Source organism: Staurois parvus, unplaced genomic scaffold (assembly GCF_062004578.1).
Source record: "Staurois parvus isolate SC_StPar_1 unplaced genomic scaffold, SC_StPar_1.0 ptg000394l, whole genome shotgun sequence".
Classification (NCBI taxonomy): Eukaryota; Metazoa; Chordata; class Amphibia; order Anura; family Ranidae; genus Staurois; species Staurois parvus.
This window is the reverse complement of record NW_028318190.1, coordinates 5,048,606-5,070,017: the sequence shown is the minus strand read 5'-3', so window position 1 is coordinate 5,070,017 and position 21,412 is coordinate 5,048,606. Positions and strand designations below refer to the sequence as shown.

Below are 21,412 nucleotides of genomic sequence, written 5' to 3'. Positions count from 1 at the left end.
ATACACCACAGGGTGTAGCCAGTAGAGAGTATTTCAGTGCCACTACAGAACAATTGTGATTGCAATGATAATGCACCCTTGGAATGGGGAAGAAACAACCATCATGTGCCATCCGGACCTATGAGTTCAAAAGGGAATGTCCCAACTAGAACAGTCATAAAAAGTCCAATGGTGCAAATGAATGTGTCTACTTTATTGATAATACACTGCTAAAACCACATGTCAATGTCCTTAAAATGGGTATTCTTATGTGCTTTCCTGGTGGCCCCGTGATTATGAGTTGAGCCACTACAACTTGCCCTTGAGGAAGTCCGACACGTGAAAGTATGAAGAAATAGCAGAATTCAAGTGTAGATACCAGGTTCCGATGACAACCCCGATGTACGCTGTCTCAAAACCGGACATGGCATTAAAATGAAGTGACTTACTGCCAGTAGTTCAAGTCATCTCCTGTCTGGGATAGCCATAAGCATCTCAGGTCTCCAGGACAACATGTTTCAAGACATGGCCTCTTTGTCACTTTCTGCACTTGCAAAGTGAATAGTCTATTTGCCTTTAGTAAACAAACCCCACTATTTCCTTTGACACTGCCCTTTCCTTTTCCTGTTGTCCTGCCAGACCTGTAAATAATATCACAGTTATTAGATGCCACTGTTGACCACAGCAGTGAAGGCCTACCTTGTGCTGAACTTTCCATATTTTGGGAGCATCTCACCCTCCTGTAGGACTTTACTCCATCCGTGCTGCAATATGAAGACAGTGATATTTGTTTAAAGATAAAGTTTAATCTACTTATATTTTGGCTTCCATGGTCCTCCCCCCTCCTTTATAACATGGTTATTACATTTGTTTTGATCAAATAGTTTTTACTGAAAGTTTTATAGGTTTTACAAATAAAGATAATAAAAACCTACATTTAATAAACAAAAAAAACAGAAAATAAAATTGAAATACCTTAAAAAAGACAGCAGCCTTATATACCTGCCCTAGTCCAGCCATGAGTAGCATCCTCAGACATAGTAACAGTAGCTAATAGTTACAATCACTTCAGAGTTGAAAATATGTCAGTCTAGACAATTTATCCTAGAGATGTACACTTCACTACTTTTGCAGGGGACAAATAGAAATCAAAGAATTGTGATGTAAACCTTATCAAGCATATCAGCGAGAAAAGTGGCACTGTCTCTACTAGAAAAGGTAATTACATTTTTGTAGGGATGCACTGATCCAATTTTTTTTAACACCGAGTACCAGTACCAATCCTTTTTTTAAGTACTCGCCGATACCAATTACCGATACCTATTGCCTAGATAGAGTTGGTAGAGGGGTGGTTTTGGGAGGTGGGTGAGCCTGGGGTGAGGGCAGGGGGGGAGTAGGGGGATAAGTGAGGGCAAAATAGTTGTGGTTAGGGTGGGATTCTAGTAATAATACTTAATACTTAAGTGGAACTAAAAAAATAACGTGTAAATAAATTTATTGTTATTTAATGAATTAATAAATGCAGAAAGGGGAAGCTACCCAGCAGAAGTGACAGCTGGCGGGAGGGGAAGAGGAGAGGGGAAGCTACCCGGCAGAAGTGACAGCTGGCGAGAGGGGAAGAGAAGAGGGGAAGCTACCCAGCAGAAGTGACAGCTGGCGGGAGGGGAAGAGGAGAGGGGAAGCTACCCGGCAGAAGTGACAGCTGGCGGGACGGATAGAGAAGAGGGGAAGCTACCCGGCAGAAGTGACAGCTGGCGGGAGGGGAAGAGGAGAGGGGAAGCTACCCGGCAGAAGTGACAGCTGGCGAGAGGGGAAGAGAAGAGGGGAAGCTACCCAGCAGAAGTGACAGCTGGCGGGAGGGAAAGAGAAGAGGGGAAGCTACCCGGCAGCAGTGACAGCTGGCGGGACGGATAGAGAAGAGGGGAAGCTACCCGGCAGAAGTGACAGCTGGCGGGAGGGAAAGAGAAGAGGGGAAGCTACCCGGCAGAAGTGACAGCTGGCGGGACGGATAGAGAAGAGGGAAAGCTACCCGGCAGAAGTAACAGCTGGTGGGAGGGGAAGAGAAGAGGGGAAGCTACCCGGCAGAAGTGACAGCTGGCGGGAGGTGAAGAGAAGAGAGGAAGCTACCCAGCAGAAGTGACAGCTGGCGGGAGGGGAAGAGAAGAGCGGAAGCTACCCGGCAGAAGTGACAGCTGGCGGGAGGGGAAGAGAAGAGGGGAAGCTACCCAGCAGAAGTAACAGCTGGCGGGAGGGGAAGAGAAGAGGGGAAGCTACCCAGCAGAAGTGACAGCTGGCGGGAGAGGAGGAGAAATCCTGGTGATAGCTGAAATATCATTGGTCGTTAAGAACGGGACAGCCCAGTCCTTAACAACCAATACCTGCAGGAATTCTTCTGTTTATGTTTCAGCCGTCAGTGGGGTAATCCTGCTGATAGCTGAAAAAAATGGGCCTGAAGGTATCGTTTTCAGGTATCAGTGCATTTGCACGAGTACCGATACTCGTGCAAATGCCTTGCATCAGCACCGATACCAATATCGGTATCGGTACAACCCTAACATTTTTCATTAAAATCTTTATGTTTTCAGTGCATACTTTATTTTAGACCTAGTGGTGTCATCACTTTGTCTCTGTGCTTCTCTTTGCAATGCACAATGCAGTTAGAGTAATCTCTTGGAAGGGGTTTTGCAAATATAAAAAGGAGAACGTTCCTAGGCAGATTTCATTTGCATACAGACCACCCTAGTTAATACTGAACTGAAATTCAATAAATAAAATGGGGCAGGCCAGGGGCAGTAAGGCTGGAAAGGAAACACCTATATGAAGCTAGGCATCTTCCACTAGGAAAAGAGGTGGGCTCTGTCTTCCGTGGTGCAGCTTCTAATGCACACTATGGGGTTGATTTACTAAAGGCAAATAAGCTGTGCACTGCAAGTGCAGTTACTTTAGATCTGAGGGGAAGATCTGAAATGAGGCTCTGCTGATTTCTTTCATTCAATCATGTGCAAGCAAAAATGCTGTTTTTTTTTTCTTGCATGTTCCCTCAGATCTAGAGCAACTGCACTTCCAAGTGCACTTGCAGTGCACAGCCTATCTGCTTTTAGTAAATGAACCCCTATGAGAAGCTCATAGTGTGTAGTAAAATAAGAGTAAGGCTGGAAGACATCTTTAAAGGATCAGTTTTGGGTAGATGCCAACAAGTCCAACCTGCCACTGGCTTGTAACAGCTGTCCAGAAATCTTGCTACAATCACAGCACATGACACGGCAGCTCCACCAATCTGCCATGTCATCATGAGAAGATCTTACTTCTGCTACAATTTTCTATTTGTTTTCAACCATGCAGAATGCAACAAGGGAGTAAGAATTGCAGGTCAATTCAATAATTCTACTCGGGAATTCGAGCCAATGGACTTCCACAGACACAGAAGACACTAGGAAATGAGTCAAATCAGCAGTAACCATGCAAAAATGAAATATCAGTTTTGACTGTATATAGCTTTTCAAGTTAATCCGACACCAGTAAACACATAAAAGACATAAAAAAACTAAGCCTTATGAATTGCATTCTCACCTAAACTGTCCATGACTATGGCTATTTTCAGCATTATAGCGAGTAGGTTCAGATGATCTTCGCTGTAATCCTGCATCGGAAACTCCCTCCCAGTCCTCTCGGGTTGGGGAGTAGGAGGAAGTACTGAGTGGTCTCTCCAAACTGCCAGTTAGAGGGGAAGTCAATTCATGACCTTCTACACAGGATGAGAAATAAGCTTGTCAATTGTGTCATCAACTGGAAGTGCTTCTTGTACTTATTTGACATCACATTAACCAATTCTGCCACCATATGCAAATACGCCTTTTATGCTAAAATCCCTTAAAGTGGTTGTAAAGGCTCAAGGTTTTTTACTTTCATGCATTCTACTCATGAAGGTAAAAAACCTGTGCGCAGCAGTTCCCCCAGCCCCCTCATACTTACCTGAACCCTATCATGATTCATCAATGTGAACGACATCCTCGGCTGTCCTGGGTCTCTGCCTCCTTATTGGCTGATCCAAGGCATTGGTTCCCGCTGTTGTCAATCACAGTCAGTCAGCCAATGAGGAGAGGGGGTGGGCCAAGCCTCAGCTCCGTGTGTGAAAGGGCACACGGAGCAGCAGGTGCCCCCATAGCAAGCTGCTTACTGTGGGGGCACCCAACAGGAGGGAGGGGCCAGGACAGCCTGCGGGGGACCCAAGAAGATGAGGATCTGGGCTGCTCTGTGAAAAACCACTGCTAACTGCAGGTAAGTATAGCATGTTTATTATTTTAAAAAAAAATTAACCTTTAGAATCACTTTAAATGTTTACTTTGCGGTGTTTACTTTGAGTATGGTGGGTCCCCCTGAGAATAATTGGTGAACCATTGATAAAATAATTGATTTTGTCATTGTAAAACAGTAAATATTTCAAAACAACTGGTGCTAAAGAAATTTACCTTTGGTCATATTGTAACTAAAGGGAATGTTATTGGGATCTGGAATTCACATGCAAGAGTAAGATGCGGAGGTACAACAATGAACTTGATCAACATGGGGAACAAATACTCCATAGAACAGTAAATATGTTTTATCAATGCAGCAAGTTTTCTAGTGGTTCTCTATTCAATCGTGATAAAAGCAGATAATGATTAGGAAAATATACCCTTTAGAGATGAACACCATGGAACTAAAAAGTATGAAAACTGGCACATTTTATAGATGGTGATATAAAGGAAACATAGACACCAGGACAAAGATATAAACAATTCTACAAATCCTCGTATAAAAAGAACTGGTACATAGATGTTGCATATTACAATGAGAATCAGTCTCCTAAACATATGCCCCATTTAAAAAAGTTATAGTTTGTTCAGAAGAATGTACCACCATGTCATGCATGCGGGAAGAACCATGACTTTTATCCTTGGTTCACACTGAATGCAATTTTGAAATTGCGCTACTTCACTTAAAGTAGCGCAAATTCAAAGCTGCTGATCAGTGCGATTGTACCTCCAATTTCACTGTGGCTTGTAACTTCATTTAACAGAAATGAATGCAAGTTGCAATACTTTAGATGCGACTTCAGGTGCAATTTGTAAATCTCATGTCACACCTGAAGTCATACCCGTGTGAACCAGGGCTCAATTAAAGCTGAACACCAGGAATTAAGCTACTTTGTAAAATCTGCAGGCATATGGGGAGTTACGTCAAACAAGGTGCATGCCACCTCCTGGACTTAAAGTTCTACATTATGTACCATTTGCTACCACACAGGTTTGGTTTCAACTGATTTCCTGTCCTGCACACTGATCCATCACCCCCACCTTCTTTGAACTGGCAAACTGGCCAGCAGGCCCCACTTTCTGGGCATAGAGTCCACCTATCTAAGCTCTTAAACTGGGAAATTCAGCTCCCTGCACAGCACCTACATTACTGTTCTGCTGTAAACCCAAGGCTAATAAATCTCTCCTAGACAGTGTGATGATTCAAACATGAGAACCACCATAAAAGAGCAATTTGAGGTATTAAGAAATACTTACTATTTGTTTTTTAAGTCCAAAACATTATCAGGAATTTAGGAGATCACAGTTGATTCTGGAGATGCTCAGAATTCAGATTATATAAAGCAAAAGTCTTTTATCAGGTTAAAGTGAGCCAATGCAATCAGAAATAAACTTTAATTAGCACATTACGAGCTGTTAAAATGTGAAATGTAAGAAAGGTGAGCACTGCTTACTGCGGCTGTGGGTTTTGGCAGGTAAAGGCGGTGGATTCTCCACACTATGGGATCTCTGAGTTGCTGGAACTCTAGCAGGCATAACAAAAGTCTCATAAGTCCTGTTACTGATGTCCAATCCCAGTGAGCTCTGCCTGGAATAATGCCTGACCGAAGAGGACAGCAAAGGATTCTGGGACAATGATAATGGGCTCAGCTGGAAAGAAAGAAATGAGAGATTGTAAACAGCGTGCTTGTATGATGTAAGTGCAACATTAAAGCTGGACATACACTGAGCAAATTTTATCTAGTTCCTGATGAACCAGCCACAATTCAATCAGTAGGTGGTCCTGCTAGCCTCTGTTTAACACATGCTGATTATTTGTTTGGCTTATGTTGAAGGAGTCTGCTAGAAAACTTTCAGCCGCAAACCTGCTTCATCCAATCAGATGCAGCCGCTGTTAGGATATTTGGTAAGAATACAGTAGCCCAGCAGGGCATCTATGCTGTTTAGCTTGGATGGCAGAATCTGTTGGATTTCTCTCTTCGGTTTTTATATATATATTTATGTATGTAAAGGGATTCCTGCCATGCCTCTTGTTGTTCCATCCAACATTATCCGTACCTGTTGGGGTTGCTATACATTTAATATTACAGTAATACCTCAGTTTACAAATGCCTCAGTTAATGTAATTTTCGGTTTACGAATGAAAATCCATTGAAAATAATGCCTCGGTTTACAAATTTTTGCGCAATACGATACTATAGCTCACAGAACTAGCTGTCACTTTCCCCAGAGTTAATGGAAACTTTATTTCTTTTAAGAAACTAAAAGGAAACATTGTTTCTCTTAACTCAGGGAAATAAACTAAAAGAAAACTTTCTTTCTTTTAGCTGGGGGGAAAGTGACAGCTGAATTTCAGAGCTATAGTGAAGAAAAAAAAATGTGGTAATTACATTTAAAAACCGGCACCATAATAAACAAAATAACAAAGTGAGGTCCCTCCGCCCATCCATACCAAGCCCTTCGGGTCTGGTATGGATTTTGAGGGAAACTCCAGCACCAAAATTTAAAAAAAATGGCGTGGGGGTCCCCCCCCAAAATCCATACCAGACCCTTATCTGAGAATGCAGCCCGGCAGGTCCTGAACCATATCAGTTCACATGCCCTCAACATGGGGGGGTGCTGTGGGGCAGGAGGGGCTCCCCCCCAAAGCACCTTATTCTTTTACATTCATCTGTCAGTGGGGAACCCTGCTGACAGCTGAAACATTAACACAAGGTTGTCACTACTAAAATACCGCATCACTTGATAAAATAACACATGCGGTATTTTAGTAGCGATTATTTTTCCGGACCTTCGGAACGGATTATTTGGCTTTCAATGCATTCCTATGGGAATTGGTGTTTCGGTTTACTAAATTTTCGCTATACAAAAAGTCCTGCAGAACTAATTAAATTTGTAAACCAAGGTATTACTGTATACCTTTTCTCATGTCACAGCTCTGAAACCAATTTACTCTACCTTAAAAAAGTATGTTTGGGGGCGTGGCCTCGGCGGCATCCAAGATGGACGCTCTGTAGTAAGGCTCCGACACAAGAGAGGGAGAGTTGTGCTGCCCTGCCTAGCCTACTGAATGCAATCGATCATGGGTAAGATCAAGAAAGCTCCGTCACAGCTCCACACTCGCAGCTGGGCTGACAGCTACCGCCTATGTTCTGGTCCCAGAATGGCGATACCCACACGCTGAGTTCCCTGCCACCTCAGGCCACAATGGCACAGGCCTCTGCACAGGCCACGACCATGAGTACTGGCACAGGAGACTCACTGACATACAATGCAGATATCTTCCAGGAGATGCCGCGGATGAGTGACCTAGGGTCTTGCCATAGTAATAACTTTTTCCCCTTTTTAACTCCTCTCCTATCCCCAACCTCCTCCTTCCCTCCCCCCCTTTTTTTTGTCACTTGGGCGGGGCTGGCCTCCGGAAGCAAGGATGGCCAACGGTAACTCCAGGGCATTTGACTTGGAGTATAAATTCCTCTCCTTCAATGTCAATGGCCTTAACATGCCCGAAAAGAGAACCATGGTCCTGCAGGATTTATACAGGAAGAGATGTCAGATAGCTTTTTTGCTGGAGACTCACTTCTGTTCAGACAATACTCCTAGGCTCTCTGATCATCGCTTTCCTACGGTCTACCATGCCACGAACCCCCTTGCTAAATCAAAGGGTGTTGCTATTTTGTTTTCTCAGCACACTTTTTCAAGTTGGAGGACCAGTTGGCCGATGAGGGAGGTACAGTAGATTCCTTTTCTTGAAAGGGACGTTGTCCGGTAAGCCGATTACCTTAGCTAATATATATAGTCCAAACTCTAATCAGGTCACTTTCTTTAGACGGGTTTGCTAACTCCTTCTTACCTTTCAGAAGGGCATTATATTTGTCGGAGGAGACTTTAATGTTCTGTTGAACCGTTGTTGGACACGTCCAATGGGGCTTCTGTGCTGCCTTATAGAGCCTTGTGGAGCATTAGGAATTCGCTAAGCGAGCTAACTCATCATGATACATAGCGGACACTTTATCGCTCCGCGAAAGAATTTACATTCTTTTCTTCCCCGCACAACAAATACTGTAGGATAAACTATTGGTTCTTATCGCAATCGGACCTGCATTATTTGAAAGACATGTCTGTGGATCCCGCAGTCATTTCTGGCCACAATGCTGTCTCTATGACACTGACTTTTCCATCTATGTAATGGCGTACGAAACTTTGGCGCTTAGATGCCTCTCTTTTGAAAGACCCAATTGACTTTAGTGAGCTCCAAAAATCTTTGCAAGAATACTTTCAACTTAATGACTCTGATGAAGTCCCTCCCGTGATGCAATGGGAAGCACATAAGTGTGTCATTAGGGGACAATTTTTGGCTTTAGCAGCGAGACGTAAGAGGGAGTCGCAATTGCATATTGAGGATCTATTGAGCCGCATTCGCACTTTGGAACAGGCAGACAAGCGCTCCCAACTTCAATCTATACTTGCTGAGCTTACGACTCTTAGGGAAGAATTAAGCAAAGCGCTAAACATTAAAGCCCCTCGCAGAATTATCTTAGGCCAGAAATTCTTCTTTGAACACAGTAACAAGAATGGCCGTCTTCTGGCACGTATGCTTCATTCTTTCCTTAAACCATGTGCTCCCTTGGCCTTGTCTGCTGTGGATGCTCAGATGCTGGAAGCATCCTTATCCGAAACAGAATTTTAGATGGCATTGAAACAAATGAAACTGGGTAAATGTCCAGGGCCGGATGGTCTCCCCACCCAATATTATAAAAGTTCCCTTGGGATTTTAGCTTCACATTTTGTGAAGGTCTTTAACTTGGGGTTTACTCCCCTCCTCAGAGCCTCCTAGCTGCGCACATTATGGTCTTGCCGAAACCAGGAAATGATTCTAGTATTGCATCGAATTATAGGCCGATTTCCCTCTTAAATGTAGATGCCAAACTTTATGCCAAATCCTGGCCAACCGCCTTCTGTCCTTGACAGAGTCAAGGTCAATGGCTTTCTTTCTGATTCTTTTGCCATACATAATGGGACATGTCAGGGATGCCCGCTGTTGCCTCTAATCTTTATCCTGTCTTTAGAACCCTTCTTTCAGAGTTTACAAGCTGATAATAACATCAAGGGCTTTCACATAGCGAATAAGGAATACAAATATGCAGCTTATGCGGATGATATTCTTTTATTTCTTTGAGAGCCACGTACGACCTTACCAAATCTCTTGGATGCGTTCTCTTTCTTATCCAACTTTAAAATCAACAATTCGAAGTCCCATGCATTGGGCCTTAACTTATCAGCTGATGAAGTTGCCTTCACTAAATGGGAATTTCCTTTTGTATGGAGCACGGAAGGAATCATGTACTTAGGAGATCTATATGAGAACAATTTTGCTCCCTTGGTCAAAGATATTTCCCACAACCTTCTACATTGGCAGTCCCAACACCCCTCCTGGTTTGGTAGGGCAGTGGTGATAAAAATGAATGTTTTGTCTTGCGTATTGTATGTGATGCAGACCGTTCCGATTTCTTTACGCAAATCTTTTTTTACACAGCTTCGGACACAATTTAGTAGATTCATTTGGAACAAAAAAGCTCCTTGTATAGCCTTGGATTACTTATCTCTGTTGAAAGCTAGGGGAGGGCTCGGGTTGCCTCATCTTCAAAAATATTTTTGGGCCAGCCACCTGGCTAGAATAGTGGATGGTCAGTCTAAGGACTGGGTCAGATTGGAACAAGCCTTCTCCAATAAGCCTCTTGCGTCCCTTCCTTGGACGCCGATGCAACATTGGAAAAATCTCGTTTTGGATCATCCTTTTGTTTTGTCTACATTGAAATGTTTTTCTGCAGCAGTTTCCACTTGCCAGATCTCCTCAAATGTGAGCCCCCTTACCCCTATTCGGTGGAATCCAGTTTCCCCTAGGTCAGTCTAATGTATTCCAACATCCTAACTGGCCTATGTCCTCGCTGACAGCACACAACTTTTTCCATAAGAGTGCATTTGTGGACAGAGCATATCTGTTGCAACAGTATTAAGACTCCCCTATACCTTTTTGGGCGTATATTCAAATTCGTCATTTCTTGAAGATTTCACGACATTCCAGAGAGTTTTGGTGGCCGCTTCTCTCCTTTGAAACTATTTGCACAAGCCAATCTCCACAGCTTCATATGATCTCGACCATTTACGCTCTTTTACATGATCGCAGTTCGCCTGGCTCGGGCATTGCTTGCAGGTCATAAAAGCGAGATCTGAACTGCTCTTTTAGTGACGAAGAATGGGAACATATTCATTTATTGGCGCATAAAAACTCCCTTAATGTCTCAGTACAAGAAAACGCGTATAAATTGAAGTCTAGATGGTATAGGGTGCCTCAGACCATACACAAATTTTCCTCGTTAACAGCAGACAGGTGTTGGAGGTGTTTATCGGCGGTGGGTTCATTTCCATATATGGTGGTCCAGCCCCCTTCTTTCCACTTTCTTGCACACGGTACATGATATTATTGTACAAGTGACCGGAGACACAGTAACATTTTCCCCGGCTCAATACCTCCTTCATGTGACTACTCAGTCATTCAATGGCTACAAAAGATCATTAGCATCACACATGATTAATGCTGCTCTAATGTGCATTCCTTTACTTTGGAAGACTGGGAGAGTTCCAAGTCTGAGGGATTGGTTTGGTAGACTGAATAGGATAGCTGATCTGGAAGAATTGATTTATATTTCTCAGGATCAAATAACCTCTTACCACTCTACCTGGGCGTGTTGGATCCATTTTCTGACCACTGATTCGTACAAACAAATTATGACCTGAATGTGTTGACCGGGTTCTCTTTTCCCTGTTTGTTCTTTGCTGGCCTCCATGAGGTGCTCCTCATGTCGGACGTTGAAGTGATGAGGGTTTTGCTATGAGGGGAAATGTTATACAGCAAAATGCTGCTTCCCGTATTGCTGGGTTGTCTCAATTTATTTTTCTGGATAGCGGATACGTGGAGCTTGAGTGTATGAGGGAGCTGTCGATTCTGAGTGGACAGGATCTCCTCCCCCCCGTGCAACTGGGTTACCCCTCTTATGTTTAGATTTTTCCTTTTTGCCATTTCCCCCCTCCCCTTTCCCCCCCCCCCTTTTTTTGTTTGTTTTTTGGCTCTTGCCTCCCCTTCCTCCTTTTTTTTGTTTTGCCTGGATTAACACTGTTGCATGAGTCCTTGAGCATGTTTTGTATTGCTGTGTGACTTCCTTGTACACTACTCTTATCTTTTTAATGCTTGTAAAACTTAATAAAACTCTTATGGAACAAAAAAAAAAAAAAAGTATGTCTGTGCTCAGTCTGCCCAGATAGAATTACACATTGAACCACCTGCAACCATCACAGCAACAGCACACAATTGACATGTGGATGCCGAGTGACACACAGGATTAAAATAAATCACTGTTCTTTTTCTATTGGCTACTACTGGAGGTCAGCTGAAAAAAATTATGTCAGGATATGGGGAAGAGCAGAGTGAATGAAGAATAAGTGATAGCAGGTAAAGAGGATCTTTACACAGATTTTTCACAACTGCTATCTAGGGATTGCTAGAGAGCTGTGACAGAAGGGAGAATACAATAAAGAACTTACAATAGCCTCTAGGCTACCCCCCCCCCCCCAAAAAAAAACATTAATTCATAATATTGTTTACTTGATGGTATTCACATTTTGATTTATTTAACACTGAATTTTCCCTCATTCTGGGGGCTATAGATATTGTAGATGAATAGTATATATATGTTTTAATCATGAATACAAGGCAATACTTTTTATGATATTGTTAGATGAACCATGTTGGTTTAATAGTATGGTTTCATTAAAAATTAAAATGTGTTCCTTTCTTTTTTTCTTTTTAACAGACATGTCATTCACTTTGCACACCAATGTGGGTCATATGACATGTATAATGGCATCAACTAATATAACCTTGTGGACCATCCTGTCAGCTTAATATGCTGGTGTATATGTCCCGAATACCTTGTTGCCTGATATTCAGGATGAACACATGCACCTTTAGGCATAACCTGTACTTGAAGTGGAACTACACTGTATCTGAAAACCACAAACCAGAAGCACTATTTAAAATGGAGCTCCACCCAAAAGAGGAAGTTCCGCTTTAAAGACTGGTCCCCCGCTCCCCATTAAGACAGGCACCTTTGGGAAGCAGGTACCTGAAATTGACAGGTACCCGCTCCCACTGTGATCGCCTAGGCAATTGGAAGTGGAAGTTGTCCTTCCCCCTCCCTTCCCGTAGTCTTCTTGGACATGTGACAGGTCCCCGAAGACTATGGGGCCCATTCAGGAAGCGCAGCGCTACTCACGCATGCGCAGTGGGCACCCGACTGTGAAGCCGCAAGCTGTCACAGCCGGGTGCCCACACTAAAGATGCTGGCACCGGGGACACCGCAGGATCAAGGGACAGGTGAGTGGCTGTTTTTTAAAAGTCAGCAGCTACAGTTTTTGTAGCTGCTGACTTTTATGTTTTTGCAGTGTGATTGTAACTCTGCTTTAATTCATTTTAATTTTCAAAGCAAACTCCCCCATCTATCCATGCCTCCGTGCTTTATTTTGCTGAAAAAACACTCCCTAGCACAGTGGTCGGCAAGCCGCGGCTCGCGAGCCACATGCGGCTCTTTACACGCTTTAATGCGGCTCTTGTGTGCCGGGCGCCCGCTCCCCTCCCTCCTCTCGGGCGGCAGGGACTCTGCAGCGTGATCCAAAAAAAAAACAGCCAGGGCAGCGCGCTCAAATGCAATGATTGGCCAGTCTCGCTGCCACTCACATCCTGATAGCCAGTGATTGGCTGTCAGGATGTGTGTAGGCGGGGCAGCGTGACGAACGTGAGAGGAGCTAGGCTCCTCTCACAGTCCGCCCTGAAGACCGGAACGGCGCGGGAACACGGCAAGAGGAACGCGCGGAGCAAAGGTAAGTGAATTGACACAGGGGGGACTTGGCTTACTACTTGCTACTTACTTACTTACTACTACTATATGAGGGATGAATTAATATGGGGGATGAATTACTATAGGGGGGATGAATTACTATGGGGGATGAATTACTATATGGGGGATGAATTACTATATGGGGGATGAATTACTATAGGGGGGATGAATTACTATAGGGGGGATGAATTACTATGGGGGATGAATTACTATATGGGGGATGAATTACTATATGGGGGATTAATTACTATAGGGGGGGATGAATTACTATAGGGGGGATGAATTACTATGGGGGATGAATTACTATATGGGGGATTAATTACTATATGGGGGATGAATTACTATGGGGGATGAATTACTATGGGGGATGAATTACTATGGGGGATGAATTACTATATGGGGGATGAATTACTATGGGGGATGAATTACTATGGGGGATGAATTACTATATGGGGGATGAATTACTATGGGGGATTAATTACTATATGGGGGATGAATTACTATGGGGGATGAATTACTATATGGGGGATGAATTACTATGGGGGATGAATTACTATAAAAACTTATTGAAACTAAAAACAGTGTACCATCCTATGTATTTTCAGTTTTAAAAATGTGGCTCTCAAAATAAATTTCAATCGTGGTTTTGGCGAGATTTGGCTCAGTTGAAAAAAAAGGTTGCCCACCACTGCCCTAGCATTTCTGGCCGTGGCCATCTTGAGTAAGAGTATATGATTCATGTAGCATTTACTTTTCTGGAATCCATCTGCCCTTAGCTCATGCATACAGGCAGGAGGGTGGTTGGCTAAGAAAACCCCTCCTCCCCATCTGAAGACTCCTGGGATGTATGATAAATTTGCCTAAGCATGGAAATCAGGAAGTAACTAAAGAAATGTAAAAAAAAAAATTAAAACAAGTAAACATTATATACTTTCCTATCTATTTACTAATGTTAACAGCATAAGGATTCAAAATAGTCAATGTTGCTTTTGAGAGTGCAGTTCCACTTTAAATAGGATGCAGACAAATTGAAGGTGTTTAATGGAGCTCTGGATTGCACACTTTTCAGTCCATCATACAGGCCTCAATATATCCTTGTACCACCAGCAGAAGCTGGCACAACCATCTACTGGAGTGCTTACATCAGTAATCAGAAGTACTGAAACCATGGGAAGCATTATGATGCTCAGGGCTCCCAGTGGCAAGAAAAAAGCCAGTGAATTGTAAGTAAATGTGCTAAGATAGTGGGATGTAAAAATTTTGAAGGAACTGTAAGCTGGTGCAATACATAAACATTACAGTTTAGATGTTTAAAGTGTTACTAAACCCAGGCGCCTCACTATATCTGGTCTCCCACAGTACACAGAACATGGAAATGCAATTATTTTAGTAAATATAAACTGCTAAATACCTTTTCTCATCAGCAGTATATAGCAGTCTTGTGACTTCTATTAGTGTCCAGCTAAGCACTGGTTAAAGCTTGTAGGAGATGTTTTTATTTTCCTCTAGGAGGATGCGGAACCCCTGACCTCTGTCTGGACAGTGATGATTGGTCATGTGCTGATCACATGTATCCCCCCCCTCCCAAAAAAGAAAACCTTCTCGAGCAAAAGGCACCAAACTGAGCATGTGCAGAGTGTCTCCACACGATAAGACTTACCAGGAGATAAGAGGGGGACACTGGAAGAAGGAAAGAATCAGAAAAGACAGGATCAAACAGCATTTTTGCACAATGCAGAGGATTAACCCCCTAGGTTCCACAGTGAGTATAACAAGCATGCTTTACTGCATATACAGACTGATTTTACTGTTGTGGGTTTAGTAACACTTTAATGTATCCGAACTGTGGTGGTGAAGGGTTAACAATAAAGATTGCTGAAATCTGTAAAAAAAAAGGTCCTATTTAGAAATTACACTTTATTTAACATAAAAAAGAACTGCTAACTACTGCTCACCTTTTCAGCATCCTCTTCATCACTATTGCTTATTTCCTCCTCTTGATGGAACCAATCAAAATCCAGTTCAGCATTAAAATTCCCTTCTCCAGCTTTTTCCAACTGTGGCCAATTGAAAAGGAAATATTATAAATTGCCTTTCTCCAAGGTAATATTAAAGAAGAACTCCATCTAGAATGATATTTCAGTTTTGCATCATTGCTGGTGAGCTGAATCACATTCCCATATCTTTGATCTCGTGGGGATTCCCAGTTCTATAAATATGAATAAAAAGCCTAATAAGGGTGTCAGGCTTTCCTAATGCCATACACCATAGTGTGGAATATATAAATAATTTAGGTAATCACCAATATTCCCCCATAACTGAAATATCTGGAGTTGGTTCTTATTCCTCTGCTAAACTACATACCAGTTCTTCACATTCAAAATGCTTTAGGCTTTGAGCAAGCATCAAAGGGGTTAATCCTGCATTGTTCACTGTTAAAAGAGAGAAGACATCAGGTTAACTTAGGCTGGTTATCTTGTATGCCACTGCAATGTTGATACTCCGATAATGTAAAAGCAAAACCTCAGCTAATTAGTTTGACAATCCATTATCAAATCAAACAATAGTCAAACCCCTAATGAAAATCACAATCACAGAGATGAGCTTCGAAACCATTTACATTGGATCTCCACAGAAAAGATTAATTTCAAGTTTTTTTTCTTGAAAATCTGTCACTCTGCCCATTCATGTCAATGAATAAAGAGATACAGCCTGCTGTATTGTAAACAAGAACAGAGATAGCTGATATACAGAAGGAATGATGAGTTGGCCAAACATGAATTGAAATTCAGACAAAGCCGCTGCGGTTGAACAGAAGTCAATTTACTGATCAAATTCTGTTCAACCGCCCTGTCGGATAAGCCGCTCAATCAGCACTGCAGGCAATAGGATGCAGCACTGATCTGTGTATTCTGATAGCAGATAGATTTTCCCCCAATAGATCAGTGGGGAGGATTCCTCCATCCACCTCGAACATGTGGATGTGGGAATTGGTTCACCAATGTAAGGCCAGCTTTAGAAGAATTAGCAGCATTTCCTGAAGGCTTGAGAGACTGCTTGCCATTGGATGTAGGAATTCCATATTTTTAGAGAACTCCACTTTTGATTGATATTGATCTTAACCTCCCTGGCGGTATTCCCGAGTGTAGCTCAGGGTTAACTTTCAGTACCAAAAGCGGTAACCCCGAGCTACATTGAGCGTTGCTCAGGGATTCCCTCTTGCACTTACCTTGTCCTTCACTCCCGCGATATCCCCCCTGCAGTGTCCCCAGCCATCTCCTCCGGCCGATGCCGGCATCCGTCTTCCGGGTTCCAGTCCCTGTGAGCATCGGGACATATGGGACGTATGTGGGCCGGAACCAGCGGGAAATTTAAAAATGTCAAAAAGTGACACACTAAATACACTAAAATTAAATAGTATAACATATATTACTGTATCAAACAATTTCACATACATTTTGTCCCTAGTGCTTTGTCCTGTGCCCTGCTTGCATTTTTACTGTTCTTTCTGCCTGGAAACTGAGAAATGTCCATGGTGTCCAAAAAATGTCCCTTTAGGTCAAAAGCGATTTTAGACCAGCTAGAGAACAGCGACAGTAAATTAGAACCACTTGCAGAATTGAGTGATAATGATTCGTGAGGAAATTCGTGATGTGCGAACTTGGTGCTATATTTCAAATTTCTGTGTTTTTGGTTTGATTATATTATTGAATTAAATGTATTATTATATTATTTTTTTTATGATCATTTATTATATCATAATTTATGATTTCGTGTTTCAAATTTTATCATACCCGGGATGTTTACTACATTCTTGTTGTACCGCTTTGAGCACAGAAATATTGACATAATCAGACCGTTAGGGAGGTCAACATATATTTTTGCTAAACAAGCCATTTTGTAATTTCTTGTTATTAAAACTATCCCTTCAATATCATCCTGCAGATGATCTAACTTTCTAAAATGGAAATAAAATTGAACAATGCTTCCTTTCCAGCATGTACAGCAGGGGCGGACTGACCATTCGAGCACTCAGGCACTGCCCGAAGGCCTGGGGTCAGTAGGGGGCCCCCATGAGATGTCCCTGGTACCTTTTTATAGGCTTTTTTTGAGTGTGGGCAAGGACACAGGGGCTTCATGATCCCCTATTGTCCGGGGGCCCTATGATATGTCAGTCCACCCCTGATGTACAGTATTGGTGTATAAAATACCCCCGGAAATCTCATTCTTTTTTAATCCAAAAGAGTTTTCATTAGTAATGGGCAAAAAATGTAACAACATCAATGTTGACAAAGACAGGGACCTCTATTGGACATGATTGGGTTGATTTACTGAAGCTGGAGCACTCAGAATCAGGTGCAGCTGTGCATGATAGCAAATCAGCTTCTAACTTCAGCTTGTTTAATTGCACCCCGGTCACACCGATCCGACTTTGAAATCATGTGAATTCCAGTGAAGTTGCACAATTTCAAAGCCGGATGTCATTCCTACTTGAGGTGTGACTTGAAAGACATCAGCGACTTGCAAGACACAGATGTCTGTACTTTAGAAATTGGAGCGGCGCCGTCCAAGTAGGAATTGCACCGATATGACCGCTTTAATTGCAGACAATAGGGTGCAACTTGCCATGCGATTTGCAACTGCCATGGCATGGCAAGTCACATCCGATGTGACTGGGATGTTAAGCTTTCCCAATAATGCCTAGAAGCTGATTTCTATGCAGAGCTGCACCAGATTTTGCACACTCCAGATTTACTAAATTTCCTACATTCAGTTAAAGGAATAGACAAGACAAGGTCCTTATAGCAATATAGAACACAGAAGGAATGTATTACATAAGGATTGTTATTCTTGGGAAAATAACTACTAAAATGGGCCATAGATGGATCTTTTTTTTTTTTTTGATCAGCCCACCAACTGATAAAAATAACACACAGATTCCCCCATCCACACAGGCGAGGCAGATTGAGGAATCCTCCCTGTTGTGTTATTGTATTCCAACTACAGAGACTCCACTTTCACAGTACACTGAACAGAGCTGCAGATGCTGGCTGAATTAACATTTTATGACTTTCCCATTCAAGAGAAGATGATGATTACATTTTCTTCACAAGCAGGAACGGTCTCAGATGGATCGAAATTCACCCAATCCCTGCTGAACTGGCCAAATTTCTATCCATGGCCAGCCTAAAGCCAGCCATAAATGGATCAAATTTCAGCTGGTTCAGCAGGAACTGGCCGAGATTCGATCCATCTATGGGTGGGCTGGATGTACTGATGTCGATCGATTGTTTGACTTCAGTACAACCAGCCTATTGGAATTTTTGCATGTGATTACTGCCAGCAGCTATAGCCACTAGCATTAATTGTTGTGTTCTGCTGGCAGGGAAGGCTCCCCGCTGGAAGAACAGAATAGCGCTGTGAGATGGGGGAATCAAGCAATATTCTTTCCTGCAACCCATGGCTGCATGAAAGAAAATGGTATCATCTCTGCCTTGCCTAAGGCTCACCCACTTCTACAATAATAGAGACATTGTAGATTTTCTCATTACAACGCAAGGTGGTTATAACAAATCCTGACCTACCCATTCAGAAATCAGTCTGACAAAGGACATAGAGATACAAAAAGCAATTTTGGGAAGGACATGAAATTGTGAAAAATGTGTCGAAATCCTTGCAATGCATAGAGTTTACTTAGAGGGGAATGTTTTTTCTGTACAAAATGAATCTTGCATTCCTAACTTTGAGCCTGAGTTCACACTATGCAGTGCAGGACATCGCATGTAATTCAAACAGGAACCGCACCACATTCCTGTGCGAATTACATGCAAATTTGTCTGTGCAGTGCAATTTGAGCCAAACACTTTGTATGGCTCAAATCGTATTGCATCGGCACCAAAAAGGTGCAAGACCCTTTTTTAAATCCGCACTTTAATCGCATTGCATGGGTGTTCTCACCCATGCGATGCAATTTCTGGCAATCACGTTTTGCGAACTGTTTCAGGGTGTCATTAAATTATCATTGACACCCGCACCAGATCGCATGAACGCGATGCCATTGCAATTCGGTGCAGGAAATGCACAGGATTTGCAGCGTTTCCCGCACCGCATTGGTGTGAACCAGGTCTTAAACTAAACTCCAGGTAAACAGCTATAGATACAGATGAAACACATACAAGGGTGCTATTTTATCCGCCAAAGGATTTGTATTTCTTTTTACGAATTCCTGAGATGCACACAGCTCTGCCACCCAGCACAACTTTGTCTGCAAGAGCAGGAGACCTGATTTTTCTCTGCTGCAATTAAGTAACACTTAAAAGTATAACTAAAGGCAAATCTTTTTTTTTTTTTTGGATAGAGAGAAGAGGGATTAGAACCCCTGTCAGCTTTTATTGCTGTATGTGCCCCCCGTTAGGGAGATTCATCCTCTCTATTTGTCCTGTTTACCATTATCATTGAAAGTGAAAGTAAAAGAAAATCCCAAATTTTGGGTTGTCTCCAGAAACGCAATACATATAAATCTTCCAATGGGGACACTAGTTCTGGTGACCTGGGGGTCCCCAATTTCAGGGATTTTCTCTCACTTCTTGTTTGGCTATGGGACAAGAAGTGAAGGCAAATCTCCACAATGGGACACAGATGGAGAAAAAAAAACCTTCCCTTGCACTATCTAAAATGAAAAAAAAGTTTTGCCTGTAGTTCTACTTTAAAGGTCTCTCCCTCAGTCTGAGACGGCACAATGAAAGGAGAAGCAGCAAACTGATGAGCTCATTTCTATGTCACTCTGCTCTCTCCTATTTTTGGCATGCTCCTGGTTAGCACATGAGCACTGTAGTACAACTGACAGGCTCCTAATGCTGCTTCTCCCCCCCCGAATCTGAGCTCTGCTGGCGCTGCTACAGAGAAACAGATGTCAAAATAAAGTGGTTGTAAAGGTTCCAGGGTTTTTACCTTTATGCATTCTATGCATGAAAGTAAAAAAACCTGTGTGCAGCAATCCCCCCGGCCCCCCCTAAAACTCATCTAAGCCTCCTCTCAATCCAGCAATGTGCAATGGACTCTTGGCTAGCCCAGGACTCCCTTTCTTCATTGGCTGAGAAAGAAGCGGGAGCCATTGGCTCCCATTGCTGTCAATCACTGCCAGTGAGCCAATGAGAAGAGAGAAGGGGCAGGGCTGAGCATCGGCTCTGTGTGTGAATGGACACAAGGAGCAGCAGGCACTCCAATAGCAAGCTGCTTGCTGTGGTGGCACCCGACAGGAGGGAGGGGTCAGGAGCGCCAGCGGGGGACCCTAGAAGAGGAGGATCAGGGCTGCTCTGTGCAAAACCACTACACACAGCAGGTAAGTATAGACATGCTTGTTATTTTTTCTAAAAAAACAATTAGCCTGTAGAATCACTTTAAATTCAGGTACTTATGATGCATTAAAAATTGATTTGATGATGTATTCATGAATTCAAAGCTGCATTAATAATAGTGTTTCATACCTGCCTGGATATCAGCTGTAATACTTTCTGAGGCAAAATCCTGGAAGAAGTATGCATCTTAGGATATTACTGTAACCTTCTAATCTGCATGTTGGTTCCAGGTCAGTATTAAGGCCAGACATAGCCAGGCAACTAGCATTTTTACAAGGTGGTCATCGCTACTAGCCCCCCTATTTCTTTCACTACACCTTTCCTTTAAATCAGGGGTCTCCAAACTATGGCTCCAGCTGTTGAAGTACTACAAGTCCCATCATGCCTCTGGGAGTCTTGCCTGTGGCTGTCAGAGTCTTGTAAGTCCTCATTGGACTTGCAGTTTCTCAACACCTGGAGGGCCATAGTATTAAGGCCAGACATAGCCAGGCAACTAGCATTTTTACAAAGTGGTCATCGCTAGTAGCCCCCCTATTTCTTTCACTACACCTTTCCTTTAAATCAGGGGTCTCCAAACTATGGCTCCAGCTGTTGAAGTACTACAAGTCCCATCATGCCTCTGGGAGTTTTGCCTGTGGCTGTCAGAGTCTTGTAAGTCCTCATTGGACTTGCAGTTTCTCAACACCTGGAGGGCCATAGTATTAAGGCCAGACATAGCCAGGCAACTAGCATTTTTACAAGGTGGTCATCGCTAGTAGCCCCCTATTTCTTTCACTACACCTTTCCTTTAAATCAGGGGTCTCCAAACTATGGCTCCAGCTATTGA

General features: G+C 42.9%; 1 protein-coding gene across 1 annotated transcript in view; it reads right to left on the bottom strand.

The window, feature by feature from the left end:
* LOC149455432 (arf-GAP with SH3 domain, ANK repeat and PH domain-containing protein 3-like) overlaps positions 1–21,412 on the bottom strand; it is a 103,002-nt gene that overhangs the window by 4,729 nt on the left and 76,861 nt on the right. Inside the window, exons 20-24 of the mRNA XM_089686280.1 lie at positions 15,593–15,660; positions 15,184–15,285; positions 5,729–5,924; positions 3,550–3,724; positions 679–743 (exon numbers count right to left, since the gene is read on the bottom strand). Coding sequence (XP_089542406.1) covers positions 679–743; positions 3,550–3,724; positions 5,729–5,924; positions 15,184–15,285; positions 15,593–15,660 — 606 coding nt within the window. The remainder of the gene's footprint in view (positions 1–678; positions 744–3,549; positions 3,725–5,728; positions 5,925–15,183; positions 15,286–15,592; positions 15,661–21,412) is intronic.